This window comes from Ambystoma mexicanum, chromosome 2q (genome assembly GCF_040938575.1).
Source record: "Ambystoma mexicanum isolate Mex_15411 chromosome 2q, UKY_AmexF1_1, whole genome shotgun sequence".
NCBI classification, from domain to species: domain Eukaryota; kingdom Metazoa; phylum Chordata; class Amphibia; order Caudata; family Ambystomatidae; genus Ambystoma; species Ambystoma mexicanum.
In genome coordinates this window covers 464,150,211-464,163,636 of record NC_090924.1, presented here as the reverse complement: position 1 = coordinate 464,163,636, position 13,426 = coordinate 464,150,211, and the positions used below count along the sequence as shown (strand labels likewise).

General features: G+C 43.0%; 1 protein-coding gene across 1 annotated transcript in view; it reads left to right on the top strand.

The window, feature by feature from the left end:
- Positions 1-13,426, top strand: part of LOC138569530 (cytochrome P450 3A29-like) — a 334,912-nt gene that overhangs the window by 104,624 nt on the left and 216,862 nt on the right. The window contains exon 3 of the mRNA XM_069647585.1: positions 7,897-7,949. Coding sequence (XP_069503686.1) covers positions 7,897-7,949 — 53 coding nt within the window. The remainder of the gene's footprint in view (positions 1-7,896; positions 7,950-13,426) is intronic.

Here is a 13,426-nt window from a genome sequence, read left to right as displayed (position 1 = left end):
ATTGTTGACATTGGGACATAAGTATCTCCTTTGGTCCGCACCTCGTTATCTCAAAGAGAAGCTGGAGTTTTACAGTACGACTTTACGTTCAACAGAGGCCTGTACCCAGAAGGTTAACCACTTTAAACGAGTTTGGGGAAATGGACGCTCCTTCCCGGTTCGGGTGGCGCATGCTTGGCATGAGCTCTCCAATCCCTCGGGAAGGAGGATAATCATGCCACCATTAGGAAGCTTCTTAAAACAAGGTTGTTTGTTTAGGCTGAACCCTAGATTAGCTGTTACCCTGTAGTTTTCATCTCTGTTGTATGTTTTATTGTTCAGCGCCTGGATGCCCAAGGGCTTTAGCGCTTTATAAGCATACAGTAAGGTAAAGTTAGAGGCTACTGAAACATCTGAAGTGTCGACAAAACAGTCTCTACATCATGGAATGTCTGTGCACTAGTTCACGTCCCCCATGGACATGTTTGGCATTGTTGCTTGTCCTTTCACCAGCTCCTATATCTGTCAGGCAGTATCCTCATCATGACATATCCTTGATAATCTCACAGCTCCCCAGTCCATATCACTGCCATAATTGCCTACTCTAGCTCATTAGTCACAGAGACAACAGCAGCTCAAACATAATGCATTCCGGCACCAGCTCCCATGCTACTCGGATGCTGCTAGGATTGTGATACATTAGTCACTGGACCAACTCATAATCCATTCAACAGTATCTGCATGATATGTCCCTTCACCAAACCCAGGTGCTCAAAGGGCAATCTCATTTTGTGATATCCCTGCACTTGCTTGCATTTTGTCATATGTTATCAGCCATTATCAAATGCCCCTGTGCCAGCTTACACCGACATATGCACTTCAAACCATGCACCTTCAGCATCTCACACGGCCTGCAGACTGTATCGGCATCAGGACGCCACTGACTCTTCGCCAGGCCTACTGGACTTTCAGAGGCACCAGTCCGCCTCATCCCAAAATAGGGCCCTGCTCCATGCCTTTGCTGGTACTGTAGTATTCCACACTGCAGTACATCTTATGAAATGGGGTGAAATATTCAAGTGTTCAGTGAAATATTAATGGCAGATGTTAACATGTAGGGACCCAAGTGAGAATCTACTGAACTCAATCAGTCAATATTTCATTTAGATGTATACTTCTGTCAGGCAGTGAATCTCCTCCCCACACGAACCCATCAGCAATTATTTTGGAAAGAGAATACATTTTAAAATCATTCGCACATTTGCTATTGATTTGTAGTACAACCATGTGTAAAATAACGCTGCATGACGACCCAGTATAGTCCCTAGCTTCCATGTTTCATTAGTAAAGTGAAGGCTAGTGATATTATAAATAACTTTTTTCGAAACAGTTGATGTTGGCAGCTCTTATACCATCATTCCCCACAGAGAAGGTATTGTAGAGGTCAGCAATGTCTTAAAGATCAAGAATTCAGTGAGTGCCCATCATTATTTCTTAATCCTGTTATTATGGTTTGCATTGAACAACATTTCTTTCCGTTTCAAAAGACATGTCAGACATTTGTTTTTTCTTCACAACATCCTAAACAAAACTAGTTGCCTTTTTTTCAATACCTAAGCATTGAATGCATTAACACTTGTGAGAGATCTGTTGATCCAAACCCAATATTCCACCCCCTCCGACCTCTGCACCCGCCTCACCTTGCATCTATCCCTGCTTGCAAGGAACTGATCAATCAAGTGGACAAGTCAACCAGGCTTAAAAGTTAACCCTACGACCAGGTGCACCCAACTATACGTTGGAGTCGATCAGTTGACCTAGTCCCAAATCCATTTGGGAAGAACTTAACCTTCTTAGGAAACTTGACCGGCATAACATTCAGCTGCACCAGGAAGAACCCCCAATCGATGTACTCCACAAAACCACGGGGCAGCCCCAAATTCACCACCTTGACACACAAGCAGGGGAGGAATTGAGCCGGAACAAGACAGAGCTGTGCTCCAGCAAGAACTGACTTGCTGCAGTGGCGTTATGGCCGGGTATGGACCTCGTGTCTACATGTAACGGTACTCCTGCAAGGCAGTTTTTGCTGGAGCACTGCACACAACAGCACTTCACTTACACCATCATGGGCAGTTCTCTGCACCCGCTCTGGTAACTATGTCTGTGGCATTACCAGTTCAACAATTTCTCTTAACATGAGTGTTTGCTCTTTGTACTATTGTTTGAAAACATTTACGTGTGTCTTTGTAATTGGTGGCTTCCCTTGGTGCAGTTATGACTAATAACGTAAACAGAACACTAGCGGTAAGTAGAAGGTGCAGCATCCCTAACAGGAGTTTGCACTTTTTTGCACTCTGTGGTGTGCATGTAGGTGGGTTACCCTAACACTTGTCAGTGGAACTAGGTAGGGACTTTTCCAGGGTGGTGCACAAATACTCCTCTACTGATGTATCTTGCTAGACCCAGTGTGCAGGCTCCAGTGAAGGCCACACATTTTCTGATTCTTTGTGCAGGGTTTCTTTGACCTGTGAGTGGAAAGACCCGACACATTTCATTAGTGTCTTGCAACATCCCAATATTAAGTCATCAGCTAAATGAATATTCAATTGTACTCAAAGTAATGGTGGTGAGGCAGGAAGGTGCATTGAATGACCAATGAATATTATGTGTGGGCTTAGACCTGATTTCCATTTAATTGTGCTTCGCATGATCATGAGCACTAATGGTAGTGCATCCAGCCATTTAAGATTTTTCAGTGCATATTTTGGCCAATTTGTTTTTCAAAATTCCATTCTGTTATTCAACTGCCCATGTAGATTGCGGATGGGGTGGGCAATGGAGCTTTTGCTGAAGATATTTTTTTAAATATTATTTTTTCACCGTAATACAATGTTAAACAGATTGGACCCAGCATTACCAGTACATATAATCTCATACAACCTTTCCCAGTTAATTCAACAGTGTTTCAAGTATAGTCCACCCGTTTCCCCTACCTTTAGAACTCCCCTTCTGCCCACTGACTCCTCCCGGTTCCCGTCCCTTTCCATCCAAACCAAATACATCTCTCAATAACATCCCTGCGAGCAAGCGGCCCACCTTCTCACCTTCCCCACGAATCCCGTCTCACCCCTCCAACCCCCCCACCAAATCCCCTCTCCTGACGATGGTCTTAAACCTGGTGACAATGTCAGCTCGTTTGATATCTGACCCCAGGCCATTCCTTCTCCTCCCTCCTCCACCCCTCTCTGTTTACGTAAAACCTTGGATTCGGCCAGGCCCCACCACTTAACCTCCCTAACCCAATGCTTTATCTCCAGGCCCTTTGGGCACTTCCATGAGATTGCTATCCTTCTCTTGGCTAAGGTCAGCAAAAACGGTACCATATTTATCCGGGTCTTGTCCCTTTTCTTCCCCGGTATCAATCCCCATGAGCAAACTGATGGCGTACGTTCATACGATCCATGCACTAAAGAATTGACCCTGGTCATCACCTCTTCCCAGTAAGTTATTATCTCTGGGCATGTCCACACTATGTGCCAAAATCCCACTGAACCCCCTCCATATCATGGTCATCAATGGGATACCTGTCGATTAATAGCGTGAAGCCTCGATGGGGTCATATACAACCTCTTTAATTAGTTGAATTGAATCAAATGGTACCATGCATTCCTCTACACCTTTTTACTTGTTCCCATATGCAAACACCCATCTTCTCTGGTATCGCAACCCCCATATCCCTCTCTCATTTGACCTTGTTTCCCAATTCACACCGTGGTGCCCTCTCCTGCAGTCCTCTATACAATCCTGAGATAATCCCTTTCCCTTCATTCAGTTTAACATCTGTAGTACTGGTCCTGTGTCAGATTCCTCTGGAATATCTCCCCATATTGTGGCTAACTTGTTTACCAGGCGTGCATATACTAGGACGGAATGCTTCTGCATGTCATATGTGTCCTTCCATTGTTCAAAAGTAAGCAGTTTTCCCTCTGAAAAATGTCCCCAATCCTCACGCACCCCTGACTTTGCAATTTTGTTAAAATCATACTCCTCAATGCGTTCCAGAGATTTGCATCAAAACCTAATAGAAGGTCTGGGCTGCACATTCCCTCAATATGGAATTTGCGGTATTTACCCAATACCTTCCATGGGACTTTATATATGTTTGCTGTCCTGATTGATTCCCATCGGCCCCCACAGTAAATTGATACCCTGCCTATGTCGCGGAGGCGTGTCCAACAATTGTCCCAAGTCCCCCTCTGGGGAGTCATACCACTAAACTACTGCCTCTACTTGTGCTGCCGTAAAGTATAATTCATGTCCGGAAGGGCTAAACCTCCCTCCTGATGTGGTCGTTGGAGCGTCTCTAGAGCTACTCTTCGTCTTTCCATGCCCCACAGTAATTCACCTACCTATGTGACCAACATTTAAAAAAAATCCTTTTTCATCATGTAATGGATATTTACGAAGCAGTACAGTAGCCTGGGGAGGACCAACATCTTACACAGAGCTTTTCTCCCCATTAACAATGGTAACATCTTCCAGGAATACTCTGTGTCCCCCATACAGGTCAGTTCTCTGCCTGTATTGTATACAAAGGTCTCCTCCATATAGTGAAATATCTGTACACTGAGATGCCGAAAGGATTTGAATTCCGACTTTACCCCCTCAATCTGGGAATGTGTCCTTACGTTTTTTCCCACAAAGCCGCCAATGGAAACAGAAGAAATATCTCTTTATTTACCAGAACCCAGACAGTCACCTAAAGTTACTCAGTACTTCCAATATAATCTGGATATTCTGCAGGCGATTTCCTACCTATAACAAAACATTGTCCGCATACAATGATATATTATAAAGGATACCTCTAATCCTGATTCCAGTTTCTGGGATGTACTTCCTGAAATATCCTGCTAAAGGCTCCAAAGCCATAGCATATGATATCATAGCATATGGACATTTCTGCCTGGTGCCCCTTTCCAATATCCAGCGTGAGGAATCCCAGACCTCCGGGTCCTTATAAAGCAATTTACTCCAACATCGTATGTTTGGCCCAAAAACGAATACCTTCAATACCTTAAATAGCCACTCCCAATTTAATGAGTCAAAAGCCTTGACTGCATCTAATGCTACTAATGCCAGTTCTTCCTTGGCAGGTCGCACATTTTCCATTACGTAGTGCAAGCACCTCAGATTCAGTGCAGTATTCCTACCTCCCACAAATCCGCATTGGTACTGATGTACTAACACCGACACTACCTTAGTGCAATGATCTTCCCCAGGATATTTGCATCAGCATTTAATCAGAGTTATCAGCCTATACGGTTCACAACGATTCGGGTCTTTCCTGGATTTCAGTAGCACCATGATAAGTGCCTCTTGCATAGTCTCTGGCAGAGTCCCTTTATCATATGCCTCATTATACACCTGTTTTAACTGGGGGATTAAAAGATCTGCATACATGTGGTAAAACTCAACTGGAAACCCATCTATCCCCAGTGATCTATTCCTCTGCATTGATCGTATTGCACACTGTATCTCTTCCTTTTCCACCAGCACATCTAACTCAACTCTATGGTCATCTGACAACCGAGGTAACTTCACCACATCTAGTAAAGTGCTGGGTGCACCCTCTGTATACATGCCCTCACTAGTGTATAGCCTCCTATAATAACCTTGGAACACCTCATTCTCCCCTTGATAATAGATCTGCGTTATTGCAGATCTCTGCCTCTCCTTCTGTATAACCCAATGCAAGCAAGCGGGCCTGCCTTATCATCTTCCCCTTGAATCTGTACCATATATTGACTGTATTCATATTTGAGTAACAAGCCCTGAAGCTCCGGTTGTCTTCAAAGCACTTCTGCAAGATCATTTCCTACTTGATTTTCTCTCATTTGCTCATCTTCAAGTTGCTAATCTCCTTCTCAATCTACACAAGCGACGCATTTAGTGTTTTGCGCACTCCTACCATACACACCCCTCTCGTAGTCCCTTTAAAAGCCTCCCACATAACTCCCACTTCCATCACCGAACCCTCATTTGTTGCGAAAAACCTTGTAATTTCCTCCTGTATATTCTCCCGGAATGCCACATCTTCTAAAGCTTCCACACGCAATGCAGCACAAAGTTATTTAACAACTTGTCCCTTAAAATGTGTCCTTCTGTCTCTGTTTATGCTCAGAGGCACTCCAAATCTTAGAAAACAATGATTTATTAAAATCTTTTCTACTACCTTGGTTTCTGCCCAGCATGGAAAATATTTCCACACGGACCACTGTATACGCTGTGGTAAATCAGACAAAGGAGACGGACAATAGCTCCCCTCTCAAGCTCTTCGCTTCTCTACCTCTAACTCCCTCAGGGTCTGTCGTTTTTCAAAGAAACGAGCTAGGGGTAGATTTATTTATTCATTTGATTATAAGCCCAAACCCTGGGGTATCACGGCATAGGTTACAAGATTGCGGTAAAACTTTCTGGTTACAAGATTACAGTAGAAACATTCTGGTTACGTGGGAAGAGGAGTCAGGTGAGCATAGAAACCTTGACACAATTGCAGTGCAAGTATTGGAATGATGGAAGTATGAGCATACATTGGTTACAAGATGAAGTGGTATACAAAAACTTGTTAAAGCATTTGATAGGTATATAGGTTCCAATTTGTAGGTTCCAATTTGTTGAATAACCAGGTTTTAGCAGTTTCTTGAAGTGAATATGGGAAGGCCACGAGCAACTATGGTGCAGCAGCAGTAACGAAAAAATAACATGTATTGAGGTCACCGAGAATAATTTTCTAAAACAATTATTGGGACACCCTCGTTCTACCCCGAATTATGCTGTACATATAGAACTGGGTATTACTCACATAGAGGACGGTTGGTATATGGCATCACTCTTGCACTATGGTCAAACGCAAGATCCCGCCTCACTCATAGCATTATTAAAGGCTTAATGCTGGGGTCTTTTTGGCAAAAAATACCTTAGCTGAGCTTCATTTCAAACTGTTTATCACAGCTGAATGCCCTAGGTTTGCATTGCCCTGTTGCACCATTATCATCAGCTGAGTCCAACAAGTATAAGCAGGTGTTTCGTATTCTTGTTTTGTCAAATCGTGAAATATCTGGGCTTTTAACTGACTCAAACAGAAAACATTTGTTACTTATGCAATCAGATGTAATTCAACCTTATTTGCTGCACAGTAACAAAACCGTAGACCACTAGGCACTGACCAAGGCCCGTTTTCACCTTTATGGCTCAGAGAAAACACGAATAACTGGCTGGGCCATGAGCAGTCTGCGGGTTGTCCTATTTTGCCCATTTTATCATGATATTAGAAAGAAGACCTTTGCCCCCTTACTGAGAGAAGCCAATTTTAACCAATGTCGACCTGCTCTGATCTTTCTTTTATGTGCTTAATCAATTGCTGCTGCATGGGGGTGCTTGGAATTCTTAAAGTCATGGAATAGAAGGAAACATTTGGTGAATGACCAATTTTAATTTTTAATGCTTTTATTGTTGTCGCTATCCACATAATGTCAACACTTTTATTTTATATATTTTGTCTGGTATTATGTAATGTTGCATTATTTGTGCTCTGGTTTATGGATTTTATCCGAATAAACTTTGAGTATGGGATTCCAGCCACGTTCCTGGCCACCTGATTGGCCAGAAACACTCCTCCAGGACCCATAGGAAGCTTAGCGAATTGTGCCATGAAACTCAGCAGATTCCCAATCTAAGAAGAACAAAGTAACTCCTCCCATTATAGGTATGAGCTTGAGCAGTCTTACTTCTTTGTCAATTGCTTACTATTTTCAGCATGTTAAACCCCTTCATGTAAACAAGTTTAATTCCACAACCTTTTGTCCCAATGTTGTATTTTTTCTCGTCTGATTTCATTTATTTCCTTTTTTGTAGGGTGTTTTGCAATACGACATGGATTGCTTCAAGAAATATGGGAAGATTTGGGGGTAAGATTTGCATTTGCAGTCTATACGCGCACATGCACTGTAGACACAGAGGTTGGTGCATAGCCACAGCCTCGAGTATCCAGCCATGTCATGTTTACTACAGTTTTGTGTGTAATACACCCATCAGTGCTGGCACCGTTGTATGGGTGGGTGGGGGTTCTCTGCTCCCTGAGAGATGTAAACGTTTAGGTTAACATTATTTTGTTCATTTAGAATGTTAATCTAAACTTACATGTGTGCATCTCTCGTCGCAGTGGCAAGCAGCATAGTCCACCCGTGTGCTTTATTTGTCCCAGGGAATAAACTACCTGCCTCTTTCCGTGGTATATCCCCTTCTACATATTTAAAAAAAATGGTCATGTCTGTGCAATAATGAAAGGCCAGCGAAACATGAAGTTTGGCCACGCTGCCGCTCATTATTGTGCTAACAGAATAGGTGCTGACTGCAGGAGAGGAGTCTCATCCTCTCACAGCACAATCTGCATGGGGCAGACTATTTGGTTGTTTCTCTTGTCATGTGTGGTGGCGAGCAGAGTGTGTGAGGAGGTAAGTGGAATTTGAATGTGTATATGTAATGTGTTTGTATACATACATGCGTGCATGCAAGGGAGGGTTCTGAGTGTGAACGTAGGAATGTGTCCATGTATGTACATTTGTTTTTTATATATGCATGCATACACGCAGTTGCCTAAATCATCATTGAATCTGTGGGTTGTTAAGTATTTCAATCAGGCGATACACCCACACCCTGGTCTCAGCCTAGTATGCACCGCACAGCTGAATAAATGCTTATTTTATTATGTCTATAGGTTCAATATTCTGAGTGATACACCACTCATATCACATCCCTTCTGAAAATAAATAGCCCAGGTCACAATGGACCCGGAATCAGGCTGGTTGGTAAAGGTAATATTTTTTTTATTTAAAATTCAATTTAAACATATACTTTTGAATAAGGAGCAGCCATCACCAATGTGGTGACAATAACAAATAAAAAGGTATGGAAGGCAGTTAAATTCACTTTCAGCAACCCAAAATACAAAACATGAGAGAAAAGAATACTTCAGGCTTGTTTGGAAGTATAGACCTTAAGTTAGGATTTTCCCCTGCAATATTTCTCAACCCACAAATAATCAATTCTGAATCGATATGAGGAAGCAGCAGGTAATCATGAATAAAGCACAGTAAACAGAATTTGAATACAACCTTCCCTCCCTAAACAAGAGAAAAAAACGTGTTTGAAATATTAGACTTTTTTAAATGATATTCGAAAATGACTTAGCAAAACAATGAAAAGTGTGCAAAAATCCTTAAATCAGTATACATTTCTATGGGAGCAACATTGGAAAGATGCCAACAATCATGAGCTATAGTTTGAGCAAATGTAAACACTTTGAATATTAATGGAAGTTTGAAAATATTTTAAAATAAAAATCACATGGGTAAAACTTTGCAGAAATGCGGATTCCTGCCTAAATTTAACCAAACGGTTTTTAAGAAAAACGGGTGAAATACACTGATTTGGAGTGCAGTTTTTAGGTTGGGATGTAGTTATGGGTGTTAGGTATAATCCAGAGTTGAAATTGAGTGAGTTAGGCAATGTGGAATGAGAGGCGTTTTTGGAAAATAATGGCGCGAAAAAGAAAACAGAAATCAATTTTTATAAGGATAGTTATGCTCTACACTAGGGCATTCAGGCTAGGTTACCAGATTGAAACACAGTAAGCTCTAGAGTCGATCCGCGGAACCAACCCCAGCACCTCCGCGCCCGCCCTGGCGGACCCAGTCCAATTACCCAAAGGAGGAGTAAGGGTTTAGAATTTCACAAGACCAAATTATTTAAAGACGTTAGCACTAGCGCAAAGAATCAAAGGCAAGGTTTCAAGAATGGTTGTGACAATATTACAAGTTCTTAACATAAGGATAGGATGGTTTAGAGATTGGGATGGAACAAAACAAGGTAAGGTATGCTATGATTTATTTTCTAGGCTTCCTATTAATACATAAAGTCCACTTTAATTTAGGATTTTGGACTGTCAAGGGTTCTAGTCATCACACGGACCGGGTCTAACCAAGGACAGCTGGGCAAATCTGGTGGAACAGGGTCAGCTGGGTGGTTCTGGTCACCTGGACGGCACTGGACTGCACTTCTGGTTTACTGGAGACTGAAGATCAGTGGGATGGCGAGTTTGCAGCAGGCATGCATGTAGTAGGAAGCCATACTGGATCAGAATGCTTCCCTTGGGTTTTTGGGATTTGTTTAGGTTTTGAAAGGTGAGAGTCTTAGCCTGCTATTGTCTCAGCCTGGGACAGAGACGAATGGCTGATGCAACTTCGAAAAACCCATTGTCCTGGGTATTCAAAGCCTCCAAGCTAGCAATTGGCCTTTCCTGTGCCAGCAGTTTATGAGGTGTCACCCTGTCTCAGTGCTAGCACTGGCAGAGCAGGGTTTTTTTCTTTTAAATATAGTTTACCAACTTATCCTGGGTTTTAGCTTTGATTTACTTTAAACCTATTGACTTCAAACAGTTTATAGGTGGATTTTTAACAGTAGCAAATCCTTTTACATTTCTTATATAATCAAGCCTTTACACAATAATATACTTTAAAAATAGGTGATTTTGCTCTTCATTCAGGCAAAAGCACACTTAACTTATTTCTTTAAATTCTGTTTTCCTCTGCAGTAAATACACACTTTGTACAGCTCTATTTCTTTCCTTAAGTGCTGGAGTTGGTTGCAGCATGGATACGTGTATCATGCCTATGTTTAGAGTCTTTCTCTGGACAGCTGATTCTTGATACTTGTTGCAAAGAAATAGCCGCGTTTCCCGTGGAAAATGAAAACACAGTCCCTGGTTTGCTTTTCCAAAGATACTTTTGATAGGGGCTGTCATTCAAATGAGGCTCGGTTCCTCTGAGACTCAAGACTGATCCTGGGCATTGCAGGGCCTTTTTGATCATAGTCGTTCAGGAGGAATTGATGAATTTAGCGCCAAACAGTACTTTGAAGGTTGGAAAGATGACATTTTAAAGAGGCATTTTGGGTTTACAGCAAAGTAATGCTGCTTCTTTCCTTTTCTTCATGTAAAATGTTGCAGAGCACACTGGCACATTCCTGCAGTGAGTACTCTGTTTTACCCCACCTGAAATGGGGATGGTAGGGTAGTGCAGACATTTTCTGGTTGTGACCAAACGCAGTTTCGAGATCTTGGTGCACATAGTGGTCAGCGTGGCCATTTTGTGCTGTTTCTTGCACCAATGCAGCAAAGTGATGTAGTGAAGCATAGCTAAGTGGGTCAAAATATCCCACAGAAATTCCCCCACACCCCCCGACTTCGTCTGGGCTTCCAACATGGGGGAGTCGGGCAAGTGTGATTTTTCTTTTTTTATTTTCTTGTAAAACTGGATCAGCCGGGTAGGAGTCCTTCTTCCATCAGCGAATAATGCGACATGCTCTCCTCGCTGCCTCTGTTTGGAATGTGCAACGATACCCCCAGCCTTCTCTCAGGTTTTCTTTTCTGGTGTGGAGCGACACTCCAGATTTCCTTAGGTTTCTCCTTCCGGGTCCCTGAGGAGGTCCTCCTTGGTTGTTAGGTATATTTAGTGCAAATCTCTCAAATAGAACACAAACCGGTTATGACAATTTTCCCCCCTACTGTCCTCCAATCGGGATTCCAGCAGTGGGATATACATGCATTCGGTGAACATTGAAATATTCCTATTCTCTTTGGTTTGGTTCCTTTGGAGATTGTAGAATTAGACCCTGTCTCCTACTTGATATTCCTTTTTGGTTGTCTTTAGATCATATTGGGTCTTCATGCAGTCTGCAGATCATTCTAGATTCTGCTGAGCATACGCAAAAGCTTGTTGAAGGTGTTTTCTCAGATTCTCAACATACTCATGAGTTGTGGAGGCATTTATTAGTGTCTGCCCTTGGGTTCTATAGAGCAGATGCTGGGGTAGCACCATCCTTCATCCAGTCATCAGCTTAAAATGGCGACATTTTAGTTGCAGAACTTCTTGGCCATCGGGACAAGTGGTAACTTGTCCCAGAGTCTGCCACAAACCTTTTTAGTATGCTCACAATGGTTTTATTGTACCTCTCAACTCCACCACTAGAGGACAGCCGGTATGCAATGTGTAGTTTCCTTTTTACCCCAAGTATCTCCCACATTTTTGTCATCACTTCACTGGTGAAGTGACTACCTCAGTCTGACTCAATCCTTTGGGGTAGTCCAAAACGCGAGAAGATGTGATTGATCATCAGGGCAGCTGCTGTTTCTGCCTTGCAATTTGGGGCTGGGAGACTTCCACCCATTTAGTAAACAAGTATGTTACAGTTAACATGTACTTGTTCCCCCTAGAGGAGCGAATCACGGGCCCAATGAAATCTACTTGTAAATCTGACCAAGGCAGTGTCATCCCCCTCTTTTGGAGGGGAGCTCGGTGTGTGAGTGATGTTGGCTGAAATTGTGCACACACAAGACACCCCTTCAGTTATTGGTCGAGGTCCTGCCCCATGTGTGGCCAGTATGCAACCTCTTGCAAGATTTCTAAGGTAGTATGAAACCCCCGATGACCGGCTGTGGCCGCATCATGTGCGTGACTTAGCATCAGGCTTCGGAATGAGGTAGGGACCACCCACTGGTCACAGGCAGATATGGATCTCCTCACCAACAAACTGTCTTGGATTTGGAACATTTTTGGACATTTCATCAACACTCTGAGGTCCTCTTTCCCAATGCAATCGGTATCCGTTAGGGGAAAACTTTCAGGGTCCTCAATGTGTTGGTAAAACTTACCAATGATTGGATCCCCTTTTTGAGCTGTGATTAAATCAGCATCTGGGGTCTCCTTACTCCACTGGGCAGTTGAGAGTTCATTGTGAGCATTTGTCTGGGAGCTAGTGATAGCAGGGACCTGGATTTCCCCCAATAGCGACTCAATCTTCAGGAGATGCCCTTGGATACCTCTGGTTTTGGCCAGTTGATCAGCTAGGTCATTTCCAGTTTTGTCTGGTCCCTCTATTCTGGAATGACCCTTGATCTTTTTCCAGTAGATGGTCATCCTACCAGAGGTGACCAGATCATCAATATTTTGCATTAGCTTGCCATGTTTGAGTGGTTTGGTGTTAGCACATAGCATGCCTCTGGTTTTCCAATTAACCCGGTGCTCCACAAACCCGTTCTGGACATAATCTGAATCAGTGATTATGACTAGTTTGTGGAGTTGGTGTTGGACAGCAGTGAGGATGGCTTGATGAACTGCCATCAGCTCTGCCACCTGAATACTACGGGGACCGATTTTGTACCCAGCGGAGGGTTCCGGGGCATCATTCACCCAGGCATTCCCCACGCCGGACTGCAGTTCCTTTTCCCCATTGTTGTCAACATGGTAGGAACACCCATCCACATAAACAGTGGGCATTCCCTCACACTTGTCTTCTTCATAGACTTTGTGCGGGGAATTCAGGTACA